The 20991-nt window shown below is 42.9% G+C and overlaps 1 protein-coding gene across 7 annotated transcripts in view; it reads left to right on the forward strand.

Annotated features, from left to right (window-relative positions):
* The first annotated feature begins 2949 nt into the window (after positions 1-2949).
* LOC109893039 (gametogenetin-binding protein 2) overlaps positions 2950-20991 on the forward strand; it is a 41908-nt gene continuing 23866 nt past the window's right edge. The window contains exons 1-7 of one of the 7 annotated variants that reach the window (XM_020486033.2): positions 2983-3174; positions 4064-4193; positions 4774-4854; positions 12075-12328; positions 18947-19045; positions 20558-20674; positions 20783-20896. In XM_020486033.2, coding sequence (XP_020341622.1) covers positions 4101-4193; positions 4774-4854; positions 12075-12328; positions 18947-19045; positions 20558-20674; positions 20783-20896 — 758 coding nt within the window. In that variant the 5' untranslated portion in view covers positions 2983-3174; positions 4064-4100. The other 6 variants (XM_020486034.2, XM_020486035.2, XM_020486036.2 and 3 more) reach the window with 6 other exon arrangements.

The raw sequence follows: 20991 nt of genomic DNA on the forward strand, positions 1-20991 counted from the left end.
CAAATTCTTATTTACAATGACCTACCAAAAGGCCTCCTGCGGGGACAGGGATTCAAAATATAGAACACACACACATATCACGACGAGAGACCTAAGACACCAACAGCATGGCAGCAGCATTGTACAAACATGATTTGGCACAGACCTTAATGTCATAAGGTCTGAAATAGACACCAAGGTTGACATACCGTACAAAGAATTATCTAGGCTAAATAATAAATACTTTTTTGGTCTACTGTTATGCTAGCTATGACAGAGAAAGGGGACCAAAGAAAGAATTACACGGTTATCAAAAACATCACAAGATAAGCCTACACCAAGCACACACTTAATTTTAAGGGTTTGTAAAATTCACTGAAAAATGAAGGGTGGAAAAGGGAGGAGAACCATTTCCATGTTTTACTGCTAGGTTTTATGGGTATTATGACACCTCCACTGTGGCGGACTATTTAAAACATTGCGGCCCGCACGCCTGTGTGTGGGGGAAGACAACCTGTGGTTACCTAGGTTAACCCATTGGCTTACAGCAAAAACTTCCCTCACAAAAAATATTGCAGTTTTAGTGCAGTAACTGCAGTCAAATGTGATATTTTGGATGCAATATTTGTAGCATACTGCACTCTTACAGCAAAAGGTTTTACTTTTTCCAAATGCAATTTTCTTGTCTGCTTGTTTTAGTCAATTACAAAACTTAATTTAAGAGAAGTACATGTCTAAAGATAACTTTTCAACATTGACTGCTCTCGAGCGTTCTTACTATGTAAAATAACGTCATGTTGGGCTTCCTTCATGCCCCTTTTCTTGACAGTGCTAGCAGCCACGTGAGAGCTAGCTAAACTCAGCAACAACAAAAAAGTCCTCACGAGCAACTGTGTTTATTTTCAGCAAACTTGACATGTGTAAATATTTGTATGAACATAACAAAATTCAACAACAGACAAACTGAACAAGTTCCACAGACATGTGACTGACAGGGGGGGGGGGGGTTAAAATCAAAAGTAACAGTTGGTATCTGGTGTGGCCAGCTGCATTAAGAACTGCAGTACATCTCCTCATGGACTGCACCAGATTTGCCAGTTCTTGCTACGAGATGTTACCGCCTTTTTCCACCAAGGCACCTGCAAGTTCCCGAAAATTTCTGTGTGTGGGGGGGGGGGACCTAGCCCTCACCCTCTGATAAAACAGGTCCCCGATGTGCTCAATAGGATTGAGATCCGGGCTCTTCGCTGGCCATGGCAGAACACTGACATTCCTGTCTTCCTGCAGGAAATCAAGCGCAGAACGAGCAGTATGGCTGGTGTCATTGTCATGCTGGAGGGTCATGTCAGGATGAGCCTGCAGGAAGGGTACCACATGAGGGAAGAGGATGTTTTCCCTGTAACGCACAGCATTGAGATTGCCTTCAATGACAGGCTCAGTACGATAATGCTGTAACACACTGCCCCAGACCATGACGGACCCTCCACCTCGATCCCGCTTCAGAGTACAGGCCTTGGTGTAACGCTCATTCCTTCGACAATAAACGCGAGTCCGACCATCACCCCTGGTGAGACGAAACCGCGACTCGTCAGTGCACTTTTTGCCAGTCCTGTCTGGTCCAGCGACGGTGGATTTGTGCCCATAGGCGACGTTGTTGCTGGTGATGTCTGGTGAGGACCGGCCTTACAACAGGCCTACAAGCCCCCAGTCCAGCCTCTCTCAGCCTATTGCGGACATTCTGAGCACTGATGGAGGGATTGTGCGTTCCTGGTGTAACTCGGGCAGTTGTTGCCATCCTGTACCTCAGGTGTAATGTTCGGATGTACCAATCCTGTGCAGGTGTTGTTACATGTTGTCTGCCACTGCGAGGATGATCAGCTGTCTGTCCTGTCTCCCTGTAGCGCTGTAATAGGCATCTCACAGTACGGACATTGCAATGTTTTGCCCTGGCCACATCTGCTTATTAATTGTTTATGGTTCTTGAACAAGCATGGGAAACAGCGTTTGAACCCTTTACAATGAAGAATGAAAGAATGAAAATAATTATACAATTGTTGCAACTTGTTCTATCATAGCTAAAGAATCCAAGCAGTACATCTCTCCACAATAGTGTAAAATCTTCATAAATGTGTTCAATTATAAATCTACTGATGTCTTGCCACAGTTTCCTTACATGAATATAATGCCAAAAAAGATGCAACACCATTTCTATGCTACAATTTGAGTTAGCTTTTCTAAAACTTCAACAACATCCAACCACAAATTCTTATTTTCAATGACGGCCTAGTGGGTTAACTGCCTGTTCGGGGGCAGAACGACAGATTTGTACCTTGTCAGCTCAGGGGTTTGAACTTAAAACCTTCTGGTTACTAATCCAACACTCCAACCACTAGGCTACCCTGGCACGTTCCTGAATAATAAATCAACATCTGAGAGAATGGCATCTAAAACAATTGCAACATATTTAGGTGTTTACAGGGATATTGTAAAGTGATAAGAATTCCTTAACTAAGTTAACAGAGTTTTTTTAACTCTGCATTTACAAGTTGGCTCACCAACAGGATATTATTTCGGAAACAGTATTTTAGAAACAAAGTATTTTTATATACCATATATCCCGATTATTCCACATATAATATCTGTGTGGAGAAATTATGCTTAGAAATTAAGGACCATGACAAGAAAACCTGCCCGATGAAAAGCAGAGTTTCACTGGAACTTCAATATTATAATTGCAAACCAACATGAAATTAAGGCCACCAAAAGTAGAGAAGACATGATGAGGAAAACAATTCCACGTAGAAGTGGGTCTTCTTGGGAATTGTTTTATCCAATTGATCTTTAAAAGTATTATTTAAGGTAGTAAAGTCCAGAGAATTCAGCCCACCATACTCATAAGTGTTCACTACAACAGTTTTCCTACGATTGGGAACTATTTCACGCTGGGAAGATTTTAACATGACACCGGCCACTAGTGGAGGTATATTTGGAAGTGAGTGGAAACGCCAAGCGGTTGCACATTTATACATTCGGTGAAATATCTATCATTGTTCTATCTGTTCTTACCATCTCGAGCGTACAGCTGGAACTTATTTTTGTTTCTACGTCTTGAGGGCAAAGGTTACACATGAAGATTCCTCCGCTTATTACGCGCTTGTTTGTTTTTTTATAAAAAGGCAACTTTCAAAAAGCCTGGTAAGTAAATGTACGATGATTGCTTGTGTTTACAAAATAATGTAATTATACATTTGTAAATTCGGAAAGAAGTTTGTTGTCAAGAACATGAAACAAGATCAGTAACTTACAGATTGGTTGATATAATTCTTAGCAGGAAAAGTAGCTAACGTTAGCTAGCTAAATTAATCTGTTTCTTTCTGACGCTTCAATTTGATTCGAATTTCTTCAGACCCTGGTGACAGTGGAGGTAGCTGCTAGTTAACCAAATAAGCAAGTTAACCACAGTAAATGTAAACTGTGCCGTAATCTAACACGTTCTGATTGTTGTTTTTGTATTTCATAACGATTGCTAGTCAGTTTAAAACATACTCCGGTTAGCTAACTATCGCAAAAGCATGCTCGAGCGGCAGAGTCGATATCTGCGTTTATAAACCCAGGGTCGTTACACTACTTACTCCCTCCTTTCAAATAGCACGTCCTCGCGCTAGCGCTAAGTCTTACAGGAACGCGCTCACCGGCCAAGCACATGCACTGTTGTGGATGCAAGGTCCGATCACTCCTGACACCAAATGTAATAAAACAGCAGGGAGCAGGTCTCGAACCCTCGACCTTCTAGACCGAAGTCCAGCGCGCTAACGGTAACTAGCAGCAGCCAGCCAGAGAGTCAGCCAGTTATCCATGACTAATAGATAATTGACTTGCTACAATGGCATTTATCAAACACATAAGCGTTTAAAATGGTTGGGATCATTTCATTTTACAGTACATTACAATGTATTTTTTTCAAAATTATAATTCACTGCGTGTTATGACAAGGCATAGAAATTGAAATGACGTGCGGTGTGTACTTAGCCCTAGCTATTGGTGAAACTGTTGGATTTGCTCAATCTGTCCCCACTGTCTACAGGCAATACGTGATACCACCGCGACAGGAGCTGTAAGACATGGCGTGTTTGGTTGCGGTTTGCAGGGACGGGGAAGAGGACTTCCCTTTCCTCGCAAGACAGATTCCCCTGTACATCGATGACACTCTCACAGTAAGAAAGTGCAGTGTTTCCGTCTCCCATATGGTCCTCAAGTTGTTTGAAGGCTTTACTACAATCAGCCACTCTTCTGAACCTAGCTAGCTACCTATGTCGACAATGAAACACGGTTGCGAGCGAGAGACCGAGAGTACTAGTTAGGCCTCTCCAACAACTAGCGCCAGCAAGCTAACGTTAGCCAGCTGGATCCACCAACCGGCTTTCTAGCTAGCTAGGTATGTTCTAGCTGTCACGTTTTGCCAATGACACCTTGATGTAGGTGAAGCAATGCATTTTCCCATTACATTTCTGAGCTGTTAGGCTAGCCAAATTGACAAGTTAACTAACCGGCAAGCTAATGATGACTGCAAACTGGATGCGGTTGCTGGGTGGCTAGCCTATGGTTAGAATTTGAGCAGTGGTAGCATATTAGATACTGGGCTTGGACCTAGGTTGGCGATGCAGACACTGTATGGACAGGTTTATGTTGGAACAGCTTTACTTCCTTTACTTCACATACTGTAGAATATCCCAGTTGTGTTGTGGAATACTTGTGCTCATGACACTTTCGATATATGTCCTCTTGTTATTACAGATGGTGATGGAGTTTACTGACGATGCCATGAACCTTGACAGTCACCAGATCAACAGCTCTGAGATGAAGCAGTTTGTTGAGGTGAGTGAGTACTGTCAACATCCTAGTCATGAGGAAGGAAGATTTGTGTGTATTAGGGACGTTATCCATGAACCTTTAGTCGGTTAGCCACTGAAAACACATTTGACTGGTCATTCTTAATTGAATTTATCTCCAGAGTGGCGCAGCGGTCTAAGGCACTGCATCTCAGTGCTAGAGGTGACACTACAGACCCTGGTTCGATTGCAGGCTTTATCACAACCGCCTGTGATAGGGAGTGCCATAGGGCTGCGCACAATTGGCCCAGCGTCGTCCGAGTTAGTGTTTGGCCGGGGTAGGCCGTCATTGTAAATAATAATTTTTTTCTTAAGTGACTTCCGTAGTTAAATAAAGGTTATAAATATATAATAATTAGCATAGTTAGGTGTAATTAAATTGCAGTGTGTTTTCGTTAGTCGTCATGCATCTTATAAACCAATGTACATTAAAAAAAAAAATATGTAAACCACTAATTGACAGATGTCAGTTAAATTATTTGAATTCCATTTGGTTAGTTTTTTCTTCTTCTGTGTACTCAATGCGCTCATTGATACAGTTTCTATAGAGATAAATCAGGTCCAGCCTGAACTGTGTGATGTACTAAGGAGTTTCCAAAAAGGCCAATATTCTACATGGTTTAGTGCTTAAAACGTGGTTAGTAACTAGAATGACCATAATTCATTGCGCATCTACTTATCGGGTCTGTATTTCTTTTAAGCCTGTTACGGAAGAGGCAGAAGAATGCCGTGTGTGTAACCGATGTGAAATGGCTAGCTAGTTAGCGGGGTGCACGCTAATAGCGTTTCAATCGGTGACGTCACTCACTGAGATCTGACGTAGTTGTTCCCCTTGCTCTGCAAGGGCCGCGGCGTTTGTGGTGTGATGGGTAACGATGCTTCGTTGTTGACTGTTGTTGATGTGTGCAGAGGGTCCCTGGTTCGAGTCCAGGTAGGGTTGAGGAGAGGGATGGAAGTAAAACTGTTATACCTAACCTAATTAGGGCATCCACCCACAGTGCTCAGAATGACATCACATTTCAAATATTCATATTAATAGAACATGTAAGTTGAGGAGGTGTGGTCCTTAACCATTTTTGATGTGCACTTTGAACATGTTCACATTTGACTTTTCCTCAGCCAGCAGGATGAGTAACAAACAGCAAAATCACTAGCCTATGTCAATCTGCTATAGTCAAAGTTTAGGCTACCTATTCTATTGGTCAGATTGTTTAAAGAAATGGCCTATTCCAAACATACTCCGGGACAGTTGTGGGACGATCGATTCCAAATTCATACAACCAGTAGGCCTAGTCTACGTAAAACATGTTTAAAAGCAAGGAGTCTGATGCAACGTTTATCATAATGTTGAACTCTAATTTATTTACGTTTATAAGCGCACAAGGCAGTAGTCTACGTGCAAATGTTCGTTCCATACTGCTGTTAGTTAAAAACACCATTGTCAAAAGGGCACTGCATATGTGAGTGGTTTCATGTGTCCGATGACAATATCAGTTAGACATTTAGAAAGAGATCTAATGGGCTACTTTGACACAAAGTAAGACATGCCTAATAATGTGTTTAAAACAATAAAGTATGTTTTCAAAGTGATTACTGGCTCCAGCTCATTGCAAAGTGGTGTGTGATGCGCTGATGAAGCCTGCCTTCATTTGCTGTTTGATGCTGCATTCAAGACAGCTGGGAACTCGGAAATCATCGACTTCGGTGCAGAACTGGGACAAAAACGAGCTCCAACTGGGGAAAAAATTATTTTGAACTGTCATCCAACACGGAATTCCAACTCAGGAATTTAGGCCTCTTTCTCGAGCTCATAATTTCCGATCGGATGATCTCTGACGTCATGAGTTCCCAGTTGTCTTGAAAGTGCCACAAGATGCTGCTTTAACAGCATCTCTAACACATTTCCCACACAAAGGCTCTGTATCTATATGCTGTACGCGTGTGATAAATAAGATGCATAAGGAATATACTGTACACAAGCCAATTTAATTCCTCTAAATTATGCAAATTAACCTATAGGTTGATAAGCATAACCAGTCAAGTGTATTTACCCACCGCAATATCAAATCATACAAGTGTAGACTTTACTGTGAAATACTTACTTACAAGCCCTTAACCAACAGTGCAGTTCAAGAGGAAAATATTTATCAAGTAGACTAAAATAAAAAGTAATAATAAAAATGAACACTAAGAATAACAATAAAGAGGGGCACCGGTACCGAGTCAGTGTGCGGGGGTACATGCTGGTTGAGGTAATATGTACATGTAGGTGGGGGTGAAGTGGCTATGCATAGGTAACAAACAGCGAGTAGCAGCAGTGTACAAAAAGGAGGGGGGTCAATGTAAATTGTCCGGTGGCGATTTTATGAATTGTTCAGCAGTCTAATGGCTTGGGGGTAGAAGCTGTTGAGGAGCCTTTTGGTCCTAGACTTGGCACTCCAGTACTGCTTCCCGTGCGGTAGCAAAGAAAACAGTCTCTAACTTGGGTGATTGGAGTCTCTGACAATTTTATGGGCTTTCCTCTGACACCGCCTATTATATAGGTCCTGGATGGTAGGAAGCTTGGCCCCAGTGACGTACTGGGCCGTTCGCACTACCCTCTGTAGCACCTTACTCTCAGATGCTGAGCAGTTGCCATACCAGGCGGTGATGCAACCGGTCAGGATGCTCTCGATGGTGCAGCTGTAGAACTTTATGAGGATCTGGGAACCTATGCTAAATCTTTTCAGTCTCGTGAGGGGGAAAAGGTTTTGGACGTGCCCTCTTCACAACTGTCTTGGTGTGTTTGTACCATGATAGTTCGTTGGTGATGTGGACACCAAGGAATTTAACTCTCGTCCTGCTCCACTACAGCCCTGTTGATGTTATTGGGGGCTGTTCAGCCCGCCTTATCCTGTAGTCCACGATCAGCTCCTTTGTCTTGCTCACATTGAGGGAGAGGTTGTTGTCACTGGCACCACACTGCCAGTTCTCTGACCTCCTCCGTAAAGGCCGTCTCATCGTTGTCGGTGATCAGGCCTACCACTTATGTCGTCAGCAAACTTAATGATGGTGTTGGAGTCGTGTTTGGCCACGCAGTCGTGGGTGAACAGGGAATACAGGCAGGGACTAAGGATCAGTGTGGCAGACGTGTTGTTGCCTACCCTTTCCACCTGGGGGCGGCCCGTCAGGTAGTCCAGGATCCAGTTGCAGAGGGGGGTCCCAGAGGTTTTAGCTTAGTGATGAGCTTCGTGGGCACTATGGTGTTGAACGCTGAGCTGTAGTCAATGAACAGCATTCTCACATAGGTGTTCCTTTTGTCCAGGTGAGAAAGGGCAGTGTAGAGTGCTATTGAGATTGCGTCTTCTGTGGATCTATTGGGGCGGTGTGCAAATTGGAGTGGGTGTCGTGTGTCCGGGAGGATGCTGTTGATGTGAGCCATGACCAGCCTTTCAAAGCACTTCATGGCTACCAACGTGAGCGCCACGGGGCGGTAATCATTTAGGCAGGTAACCTTCGCTTCCTTGGAAACGGGAACTATGGTGGTCTGCTTGAAACATTTAGGTATTACAGACTCGGCCAGGGAGAGGTTGAAAATGTCAGTGAAGACACTTGCCAGTTGGTGCATGCTTTGAGTACACGTCCCGGTAATCCGTCTGGCCCACCGGCTTGTTGAATGTTGACCTGTTTTAAAGGGTTTGTTCACATCAGCTACCAAGAGTGTTATCACAGTCATCCAGAACAGCTGGTGCTCTCATATGCATGCTTCAGTGTTGCTTGCCTCAAAGTGAGCATAAAAGGCATTTAGCTCGTCAGGTAGGCTCGTGTCACTGGGCAGGTCGCGTCTGGATTTCCTTTCGTATTCCATAATAGTTTTCAAGCACTGCCACATCTGACGAGTGTCAGAGCCGGTGTAGTAGGATTCAATCTTAATCCTGTATTGACGCTTTGCTTGTTTGATGGTTCATCTGAGGCCATAGCGGGATTTCTTATAAGCGTCTGGGTTAGTCTCCCGCTCCTTGAAAGCGGCAGCTCTAGCCTTTAGCTCGATGCGGATGTTGCCTGTAATCCATGGCTTCTGGTTGGGATATGTACGTACAGTCACTGTGGGGGGGACGTCATCGATGCACTTACTGATGAAGCCAATGACTGAGGTGGTGTATTCCATCAGTGTCATTGGATGAATCCCGGAACATATTCCAGTCTGTGCTAGCAAAACAGTCCTGTAGTGTAGCATCCATATCTGACCACTTCCATATTGAGTGAGACACTGGTACTTCCTGCTTTAGTTTTTGCTTGTAAGCAGGAATCAGGAGGATAGAATAATGGTCAGATTTTCCAAATTAAGGGTGGGGAGAGCTTTGTATGCATCTCTGTGTGTGGTGTAAAGGTGGTTTAGGATTATTTTCCACCTGGTTGCACATGTGACATGCTGGTGTAAATTTGGTAAAGACAGATTGAAGTTTTCCTGCATTAAAGTCCCCTGCCACTAGGGACTGCCGTTTCTTCTTCGCATTTTCTTCTTTGCTTATGTCCTTAGAGTTGGTTGAGAGCGGTCTTAGTGCCAGCTTCTTTTGTGGTGGTAAATAGACGGCTACGAATAATACAGATGAGAACTCTCTTGGTAGATAATGTGGTCTACAGCTTATCATAAGGTACTCCACCTCAGGCGAGCAATACCTCGAGACTTCTTTAATATTAGACATCGCACACCAGTTGTTATTGATAGACACATACCCCCACCCCTTGTCTTACCAGAGGTAGTGTCTGTTCTGCCGGTGCATGGAAAATCCGGCTAGCTCTATATTTTCCGTATCTTCGTTCAGCCACGTCTCGGGGAAACATAAGATGTAACCGTTTTTAATGTCCCGTTGGTAGGTTAATCTTAATTGTATGTCATCAATTTTATTTTCCAATGATTGCACGTTAGTGAGAAGAATGAAAGGTAGTGGGAGTTTACTCATTCGCCTCCGGATTCTCAGAAGGATTCCTGATCTGCGTCATCTTTTCTGCAGCCTGTTCTTAACGCAAAAGGCATGGATCTGGGCCCATTCCAGTGAAAGCAGGATATCCTTCTCGTCTGACTTGTTACAGGAAAACGTTTGTTCCAGTCCGCGATGAGTAATCGCTTTCCTGATGCCCAGAAGTTCTTTTCGGCAACATTATGTACACAATACGTTTTTTATATTTTTTATTACAATAAAACGCAAAAACAAATAGCACAATTGGTTGGGAGAATGTAAAACGCCATCTTGTCATATCACCTACCTTGGCGTGAAGGATCAACTTTTTGGAAAAACATTGGAACCTTTTTACCCCTTTTTTTTCCCCCAATTTCGTGATATCCAGTTGGTAGTTAGTCTTGTCCCATGGCTGCAACTCCCGTAAAGACTCAAGAGAGGCGAAGGTCGAGAGCCATGCTTCCCCCGAAACACGACCGTGCCACACCGCACTGCTTCTTGACACACTACTCGCTTAACCTGGAAGCCAGCCGCACCAATGTGTCGGAGGAAACACCGTACAACTGCGACCGTGTCAGCGTGCATGCGCCCGTCCCACCACAGGAGTCGCTAGATCGTGATAGGACAAGGACATTCCGGCCGGCCAAACCCTCCCCTAACCCAGACGACGCTGGGCCAATTGTGCGTCACCTCATGGATCTCCTGGTGGTGGCCCGGGATCGAACCCGGTTCTGTAGTGACGCCTCAAGCACTGCAGTGCCTTAGACCCCTGAGCCACTCAGGAGGCCCATTTTTGAAACTATTTAACTTTAAATGTAATTGTTTAACCTAGATGTTTTATTTTGAGGCATTTCTTAGTATGTTCCAACCATAGCAATGTTAAGGGGATTATTTTATGAACCCTTCCTCATATGCCATTTAAAACCAATATTTCACTCATGTTCTCAACTTTCTTTCATTGTCCAGCAGCCAAAGACACAATCTTAATTATATTAGTGGCAATATGTAACTTTTTGGGCGACCTGACCAAATTCGCATAGAAATGCTAGTTATTGATCTATAAATTTACCTGAAAGCAAGTATATGAAGCGGTAGGTCTGTTCTCCTTCTATGCTTCCAGTTCTTAAGTCATTTTGCGTCTTTCCACTGTCGGTTTTGTACACCAGCATCAAACAGCTGAAAATAATGTTTTTGGTTATTGAAAATATATTTTGGGGGTTTAGACGGCACAAGGATGCTCTACACCAGGGGTTCCCAAACTTTTTCACTCAGGGGGCCCCACTTCCAGCATTCGGGAAAATCCCGCGCTCTGTGAGGGAGAAGGGAATTATAATAACAATTATTTAAAATATTATATTCAGCCCAACGGCACAACGTCCACTTTGGCATGGATTTGTTTTAGGTGTCGACGGTGGTCGATGCTGATGGGAAATGTGAGGCCTGCTCCAGGACCAGGGCTGCCTACTGCTGATCTATTGGCTGATTTTGTTTCTGACAAATTTAAGGACCTTCCCGAAATCAGAAATAACTTCCTCTGTTAGTAAATCTATTAGTGGCTCCTCTGTCTGTCACTAGCTTTCTGTGTGCAGCTCACTCTGCATGTTCTCTGCTCATGGTTGCTCTGTGAGTAACCATAGCAACGGCTCTGCTTGGGTTGCTCTGCTCAATGTGGAGACATGCGAGTAGTTAGCTACTTTTCATCACTCTAAACTCAAGGAACATTATTTTCTGTGAAATATCTCTCCTTATACTTAATGAGTTTGAAGCACTTCTGACACCATGTTAGGATCTGAGTCAGATATGACTGTATTGTGTAGCAGTGCAAGAGAAAATGGCTCCGCTTCAAAATGTATAATGTCGAGGCCCAGTGACGAGAACCATGTAACCGCGTTCCTACACGGTTTCCTGATTTCAGATTGAACACTTAGAGAAGTTGAGTTATTTTACCCACTGATAGAACATAGGCTTTCACTGAGTTGACAGGAGTTTCATGATTTTTATTTCTGGGGTTGGATTATAACAGCTTAAACGTTTGACATGTTAATGATGGTCTGTTATTCAGCAGCAAAATTGACCCAAATTTGCATCCCTAGTGCCTTTCAAACATGGCTTGATGATATTGACCTTAAGACTGGTTGTCATACTTTGCTCAAGGATCAGGCCTTTATTTCTTCAACATTGTGCTACAAACACTGTACTAAGTCAAGGTGTGTGTGTGTGTGTGTGTGTGTGTGTGTGTGTGTGTACCTGCCTCCTCCCCCCTCAGCATCACAGCATGCTGAAGCAGCAGGACCTGAACAACGCCATGATTGTGTCGTCCAGGGAGATGTTCAGCGCCCTGTCCCAGCTGGTGCCGTGCGTGGGCTGCAGGAGGAGTGTGGAGCGCCTCTTTTCCCAGCTGGTGGAGTCTGGGAACCCGGCTCTGGAGCCCCTCACTGTGAAGCCCATCGGCGTGCTCTCTGTCACTAAGGCCTGCGTGGTCAACGCAAAGAAGCTCTACACCCTCTTCTACGTCCACGGGTGGGTGAGACCTGTAGTCTTATCTCTCTATTCATACTTTATTGGCATGTCAGACTGAATCTTGTGTATCTTAACTTTTTATTAATACTTTATTGACCTGTCATAAGACTGACTCATACTATTGCTCTGGTCCATCTTTTATCTGTACTTTATTTGCCAATTTGCCTTAGAACGAATCGGTAAACTGTCCCCTTGATGGACAGCAAAAATATGACTTCCCATTTCTCGAGTCCCAGTAAGAATCATCTGTATTTGTGTGTTGGAATGTTTTTTTGTTTAACTTATATAATAAGTACTGATCAAATCTGACCACTTATGTTTTTATGGTAAGCTATTAGTTAGTGTTGTCACGATAGCAGATTTTTTTGTTTGATACCAGGTTTAGCATCACGATACTTTATACCATCACAAAACTACGTACCAAAATGATACCAAGGGGAAAAAATAAGGTGTATTAACCAAAGTTACAGAATGACACTTGATCCAGACAGATCTTTTGAGTTCAATATCATTACATTTAATTTTTTATTTTAATTTTGAATGTATGCACTCATGATTCAATTATAACATCATAGAATCAATTTGACTTTGGTAAAAAGAAAAAGCTCTAACTACATAGGCCTTGGCTACATCTTGATTTACCCAGTTTATCTAGAGACTTGCAGTGCATTTGGAAAGTGTTCAGATACCTTCACTTCTTCCACATTTTATTAGTTACAACCTTATTCTAAAATGGCTTATATACATTTTTGACAATGCAAAAACAGGTTTTTAGAAATGTATGCTAATGAATTACAAATAAAAGACAAACCTTATTTACATAAGTATTCAGACCCTTTGCTATGATGACCTCAGACTGGGGTGAAGGTTCACATTCTAACAGGACAACGACCCTATACACACAGCCAAGACAACGTAGTAGTGGCTTCAGGACAAGTCTCTGAATGTCCTTGAGTGGCCCAGCCAGAGCCTGGACCTGAACCCGATCGAACATCTCTGGAGAGCCCTGAAAATGGCTGTGCAGCGACGCTCCCCATCCAACCTGACAGAGCTTGAAAGGATCTGCAGAGAAGAATGGGAAACTCTCCAAATACAGGTATGACAAGCTTGTTGTGAATACTCAATGCTGAGTATTCAATGCTCAATGCTGAGTACTCAATGCTGTAATCGTTGCCAAAGGTACTTCAACAAAGTACTGAGTAAAGGGTCTGAATACTAAAGTAAATGTGATAACGTTATTTTTAATAAATTAGCAAAATATTTATAGAAAGTATTTGCTTTGTCATTTTGAGGTGTTGTGAAAAGATTGATGGACAAAAACAATTTAATCAATTTTAGAATCTGTCTGTAACGTAACAAAATGTGGAAAAGGTGAAGGGGTCTGAATACTTTGCTCTGTAAATCTCTGGTCTATCGATGAACTGGGTAAATCACAATGTAGCCAAGGCCTATTTATAATACAGGTGAATGCATATTCAATGTGTGTGTGTGTGTGTGTGTGTGTGTGTGTGTGTGTGTGTGCTTGTTTTGGCTGATTTCAAGGGGCTACAGATGAAAACCGTCTGTTTCCCTTGCATTTGGGATTTATTTTTTGTGTTCTGGTCACCATTTGCATGTAAGACGCAATCTCTTCTTTGATAAGTGTTTGCTGTCTCTTTTAAGAACCATGACGTCATTCACAAACACACAGTTTGAGGCATGATTGGGGAGACTTGAGGTGTTTTGCATTATTCAAGTGTGTTAACTTTGCAGCATAAATTGTGATACAGCCCAGACTCCTAGTGAGTGCAAATGGTTCCTCAGGACAGGCTAGAGCTAACAATGAGTAAATGGAGCAGGCACAGTGCTCTCGCGCTATAAGGGGACATAGGCTGCGCTGACAGACAGACTCTCGATCAGTAGCCGATACATTTTGAGTACCGAACCATTTATCAGATTCTGGTATTGAAAGAAAGTACAGAAGTTTCAGTATACTGTGCAACACTGTGTCAGCAGTTGATTTCCTCTTCAATAACACAGACCCCAAAGCAAATTGGGGAGAATAGGTTTAATCAAATAGGACAAATCATCGATTTTTCCCGTGTGCTTTCATTTTCAAAATTGTAACTGTTACCGGTAACTGGAGAGCATTCAGTAGAGCCATCACCTGTGGTCCATTCTTCGCAGGAGCTCCCAGTGATGTCATGATTTTTTTTAAATATGGAAAACACCAGAAGCATACATTGAGTCTGTGTAGATATTAGTTTTCCTTCAGCCTGTTTGCATGTTTCTGTCAAAGCCTCCAATTCCACCACCTGTCACTATCACATTGTCCGTTGTAGTAACTGCCCAGCCTGCCTTCTTCACACCCCCCTCCACAATGCTTGAACCATCTGTGTGTAAGATAAACTCAGGCTTTTCCCATGGATGACTCTTAATAAACCCATCTCAGAGAGCTGATCCAAAACCAACTCGCAGCAGTCGTGTTCAAGTAATGTATCTGGAGGAAGCATCAGAGTCGCTAGATTACATGGTGTGCCACGTTGTATCATGTGCGGAGCCTCCAACACCGTCGACCATTTGTTCCAATGAGCAGCTGTGACCTGTGCAGCTCGATTGATTGTCAAGAGTATAAACCACTGTTCTGCAGAATCTACATTCACTACTATAGTAGCATCTGTAGTTTTCTTGCTAATTTGGATATTGTTTTGTGCAATGTGGGCCAACACCTGTCAACCACACTGGTTCCATATCCAAAGTTTCACACATGTTTATTTGTAGTCCAAATAGGACGGTTCTGAACTGTAGAGCCCTGCCCCGTCACCTTCCCTTCAGAAATGTTCAGTGTAGGGTCAAATTGCATAATAACATCAAGGCCTAAAATTGGTTGTTCAAATGAGCCTATCCACACCCTTGCATCAATCTTCATTGGACCAATATGAATTGATAATGGTTGTCTGTTTCATATCTGGACATATAAACTCAGCAAAAAAAAGCCATGTCCTCACTGTCAAGTTTGCTGAAAATAAACACAGTTAACGTGTAAATATTTGTATGAACATAAGATTCAACAACTGAGACATAAACTGAACATGTTCCACAGACGTGACTAACAGAAATGGAATAATGTGTCCCTGAACAAAGAGGCTGAGTCCGATGATGCTGTGACACACCACCCCAGACCATGACGGACCCTCCACCTCCAAATCGATCCCGCTCCAGAGTACAGTCCTCGGTGTAACGCTCATTCCTTCGACGATAAACGTGAATCCGACCATCACCCATGGTGAGAGAAAAAAACCGCAACTCGTCGGTGAAGAGCACTTTTTGCCAGTCTTGTCCGGTCCAGCGATGGTGGGTTTGTGCCCATAGGCGACGTTGTTGCTGGTGATGTCTGGTGAGGACCTGCCTCTCTCTCACTGTTTTAATCCGGTTTCCCTGAGACGGACCCTGCTTTCCCTGGTCATTCCTCATAAGAACACGTTTTCTTTTCCGACCGTCTTGTTGCCAGTGACCAGAAATCCCGCAATAATGACACACCAGGTTTCTCTTCTGCTGAATGAGTGTAGTTTTTGGTTTCACTCCGAACCTGACAGCCTGTCGACGATGTCGCCGTAATTTTCTCTCCCAGTCCATAGTTGTAAATCATCATGTGTGATTTCGCAAATCATCATGTTTGGATTGCATCAGCTGATCTCGCGATACATGGCCCCATCCATCCTCCCCTCATTTTTAGAGGAATTGAGTGCTTCTTCTATATCGGGTCACCCACTGTCTAACCACTTCTGCTCTAAACCTTTCTTCATATTCAACAAATGGTTCTTTTCGGTTTTTGAACACGTTTGGTTCTCTCTCCCCAGTTGGTGGTTGCATTGGTAAGGCCCTTAAGGAAAACATGTATGGCTCTCCATCCATCGGCCACATCTTGCTCTTCACCACCCACAGCTCTATAAACCTTTTCTTCAAGTACATCATGTTCACGGTGGTTCAAAACAAAGGCTAGTAACTGTAACCCATCATAAGGATGTTGATTGTAGAGTTTCTTATAACGCTTCAAATGGTCCCATGTCTTCATACCCACGTCTTGTGGATGTTTCAAAGTGTTTGACCATTCATCCAACTGTTTTGGAGATTATTTATGTGATCACTGTCACTGGAGGTTTGTCTTTACTACCTTTTTGCAGCCTGTGTTCTGGTTGGTCTAAGACATCGTTCATCACCGCTGTCAGTATCTGTTGACTCAAAGCCAGGTAGTGCTGACCAGATGGTGAAACCTTATCTGCCTTGCGCAACTCAGTGTGAGGATAGATGGAGGGAACAAAGGGTCCACATGTTGGGGCCAAGTCTGTTTTTACAACCCTTTCCTGTAGTTGTTGAATTTGTCCTTTAAAGGTTTTTGTCAGTTCACTAAGAGCTCTCAAACTATCTTTATCTTTCTGCAATGTCCGATCACGGTTATCAAGACATAATTTCTCATCCCTCTTACTTCTTTTAATACAGATAAAGACCATCTTGTTTTTGTCAACGAGTTAGACATTCTCTGTATTTTTTCATCCAAGTTTTGTCCATCAGACAGATTCCATCTTTGTCAACAATGACAGAATATTTATTTATCACTTGCCTACACTTCTCTGCTTTGAAATGGTTATTCATATCACTAGACAGTGATTTTAAAATATTTATCATGCTCACATCCAGAGGAGTTGTTCAGCCCTTTTCCAGAGTGGTTTTCTCACTTAATGTAATGCCATTAACTTCAAAAGTTGTATAATAAATCTATATTTGAAATGAAAAAACCTTGAGGACTCAAACCTCCTTTCTATAGAACACATATTGTCTCTGTAGGGCCTGCTTACCCATAACAGGTTTTATCTTCAAAAGCTTGTTCAAGGCTTACATTACCCACACGTGTAAAAATGAGCAACTCCTTTGCAACAAGGTTTCACAAAATGGAATTGAACCCCTATAATAGAGAGATAACAAACCTGTAACAGAGCAAACAAAGGACTCGAACCTTATACATAACAGATGGGTATCATTCATTGCATGCACTGATTTTGGCTATTTTTAAATGATATTGGTCTAGACTCACTCAACAATCTGTTAGCAGTCAATCAGAAGATTAAGATTTGAATCCCGTGGGTTCAGCCCTATTTCTTTTCCCTGGATCAACACAGTTGAGTTTTCTTTTCTTGTTGGTCACGACACCAAGTGTTAGAAGTTGATGTTACTCTTCAATAACACAGACCCCAAAGCAAATTGGGGGGGAAGAATAGGTTTATTCAAAGAAGAATAGGTTTATTCAAAGCACACACTGCAGCAGGTATTTTGGCCCACTCCTCCATACAGACCTTCTCCAGATCCTTCAGGTTTTGGGGCTGTCGCTGGGCAATACGGACTTTCAGCTCCCTCCAAAGATGTTCTATTGGGTTCAGGTCTAGAGACTGGCTAGGCCACTCCAGGACCTTGAGATGCTTCTTACGGAGCCACTCCTTAGTTGCCCTGGCTGTGTGTTTCGGGTTGTTGTCATACAGTCGTCCTGTCCCCTTTGCAGAAAAGCATCCCCCAAAGAATGATGTTTCCACCTCCATGCTTCATGGTTGGGATGGTGTTCTTGGGGTTGTACTCATCCTTCTTCTTCCTCCAAACACGGCGAGTGGAGTTTAGACCAAAAAGCTCTATTTTTGTCTCATCAGACCACATGACCTTCTCCCATTCCTCCTCTGGATCATCCAGATGGTCATTGGCAAACTTCAGACGGGCCTGGACATGCGCTGGCTTGAGCAGGGGGACCTTGCGTGCGCTGCAGGATTTTAATCCATGACGGTGTAGTGTGTTACTAATGGTTTTCTTTGAGACTCTGGTCCCAGCTCTCTTCAGGTCATTGACCAGATCCTGCCGTGTAGTTCTGGGCTGATCCCTCACCTTCCTCATGATCATTGATGCCCCACGGGGTGAGATTGTGCATGGAGCCCCAGACTGAGGGTGATTGACCGTCATCTTGAACTTCTTCCATTTTCTAATCATTGCGCCAACAGATATTGACTTCTCACCAAGCTGCTTGCCTATTGTCCTGTAGCCCATCCCAGCCTTGTGAAGGTCTACAATTTTATCCCTGATGCCCTTACACAGCTGTCTGGTCTTGGCCATTGTGGAGAGGTTGGAGTCTGTTTGATTGAGTGTGTGGACAGGTGTCTTTTATACAGGTAACAAATTCAAACAGGTGCAGTTAATACAGGTAATGAGTGGAGAACAGGAGGGCTTCTTAAAGAAAGACTAACAGGTCTGTGAGTGCCGGGATTCTTACTGGTTGGTAGGTGATCAAATACTTATGTCAAGCAATAAAATGCAAATGATTTACTTAAAAATCATACAATTTGATTTTCTGGATTTTTGTTTCAGTAGGAAAACCTGCAAAATTGGCAGTGTTTCAAATACTTGTTCTCCCCACTGTATAGACAAATTCCTCCCATGTCTCTAACCCATTGATCATTAATCCCCTGTTACAGAAACCACTTTCCATTCATCATTAATATTCTATTGACTTTTAGTCCTCTGCGTTGTGTAGTTATCTTCAAAATATTCTTACAACTACTACAGTATTAGTAAATGTGCCAGAAATAAATGTTTTCTTTGTAGGTCAAAGTTGAATGACATGATCGACGCCATTCCAAAAAGCAAAAAGAATAAACGCTGCCAGTTGCACTCCTTAGACACACACAAACCTAAGCCACTGGGGTGAGTCACATTAACTGGCACTATTTATCATCTATCTACAGTGCATTTGGAAAGTATTCAGACCCCTTCACTTTTTCCACATTTAGTTAGGTTACAGACTTACTCTAAAATGGATTAAATAAAAAAAAATCTTCATCAATCTACACACAATATTGATGCGGAAATATATATATATATATATTTTTTACATTTATTAGAAAAAGAACAACTTATTTACATAAGTATTCAGACCCTTTGCTATATCGGACTTGAAAATTAGCTCTGATGCATCCTGTTTCCATTGATCATCCTTGATGTTTCTGCAACTTGATTGGATCAACTTGAATTGATTGGACATGATTTGGAAAGGCGCACACACACCTGTCTATATAAGGTCCCACAGTTGACAGTGCATGTTAGAGCAAAAAACAAGAAATGGGGTCGAAGGAATTGTCCGTAGAGCTCCGAGACAGGACTGTGTAGAGGCACACAGATCTGGGGACGGGTAAACAAAACATTTCTACAGCAATTGAATGTCCCCAAGGACACAGTGGCCTTCATTCTTAAATGGAGGAAATATGGAACCACCAAGACTCTTCCTAGAGCTGGCCGCCCGGTCAAACTGAGCAACCAGGGTCCTTGGTCAGTGCACCAAGAACTTGGTGGTCACTTTGGCAGAGCTCCAGAGTTTCTCTGTGGAGTGCTGGAAGTTCCTCCCATCAGGCCTTTATGGTTGAGTGGCTAGACGGAAGGCACTCCTCAGTAAAAGGCACATAACAGCCTGCTTGGAGTTTGCCAAAAGGCACCTAAAGGACTCTGACCATGAGAAACAAGATTTGCTGGTCTGACGAAATCAAGATTGAACTCTTTGGCCTGTATGCCATGCGCCACATCAATAGGAAATCTGGTACCATCCCTACAGTGAAGCATGGTGGTGGCAGCATCATGCTGTGAGGATGTTTTTCAGCGGGAGGGACTGGGAACCTAGTCAGGATCGAGGCAAAGATGAACTGAGTCAATTACATAGAGATCCTTGATGAAAACTTGCTCCAGAGAGCTCAGACTGGGGGCGACACCTTCCAACAGGACAACGACTTTAAGCACACAGCCAAGACAACGCAGGATTGGCTTCGGGACAAGTCTGAATGTCCTTGAGTGGCCGGACTTCAACCCAAGAAGACCGAGAGGCTGTAATCGTTACCAAAGGTGCTTCAACAAAGTACTGAGTAAAGGGTCTGAATACTTGTGTAAATGTGATATTTCAGTTTTTATATACATTAGCAAAGAAACTGAAGGGGTCTGAATACTTTCCGAATGCACTGTAACTGCTGTATTGGACTTAATTGCAATATTGTTTATGACGATACAATTCTAGAGGAATAAGTTGTGAAGCCTGTTCTTTCATTTCTGGTCAATTTAAATGTAAGCTGTATATCCACCTATTGGTCAGACTAGGCAATTTGAAGCTGTAGTAGGAGTATTTTGTGATGTACAGTATTGAAGTGTCTTTGAGATGTCTCTATGAATCTTTAGAGGAGAAGGGAGCGTAGACAAAGGGCTAGGTTTAGAGAAAGACAAAGATGGAAGAGCCAAGAGAGACCGCAGATGTAACGTCGCTTTTCACTTTGGCCCTTTTCAGTCCCCCAGCAGGTATGCAGCAAAGCAAACAGCTTGTTCGTTAAGAGTTTAAGTGACATTTGTGAATGCTAGCTAGTTAGCGCCAGTCTGAAGTAGTTATGGGTGGTTTGCTGCTCACAGGGGAAGCTGGATGGAGGTGTGGGAGCGCATGTCTCAGGAGTGCAGGGATGAGGTCGTTCTTATTGACAGTGCCTGCCTCCTGGAAACTCTGGAAACATACTTGCGCAAACACAGGTTAGTTAGAGTAATGTTACTTATGTAATAACACCTTATTGTAACTTAGACTGTGAAAATATATTTTACTACTACTACGGTGTTTTCTTTTTGTT

Source organism: Oncorhynchus kisutch, linkage group LG6 (assembly GCF_002021735.2).
Source record: "Oncorhynchus kisutch isolate 150728-3 linkage group LG6, Okis_V2, whole genome shotgun sequence".
In the NCBI taxonomy this organism is placed as follows: domain Eukaryota; kingdom Metazoa; phylum Chordata; class Actinopteri; order Salmoniformes; family Salmonidae; genus Oncorhynchus; species Oncorhynchus kisutch.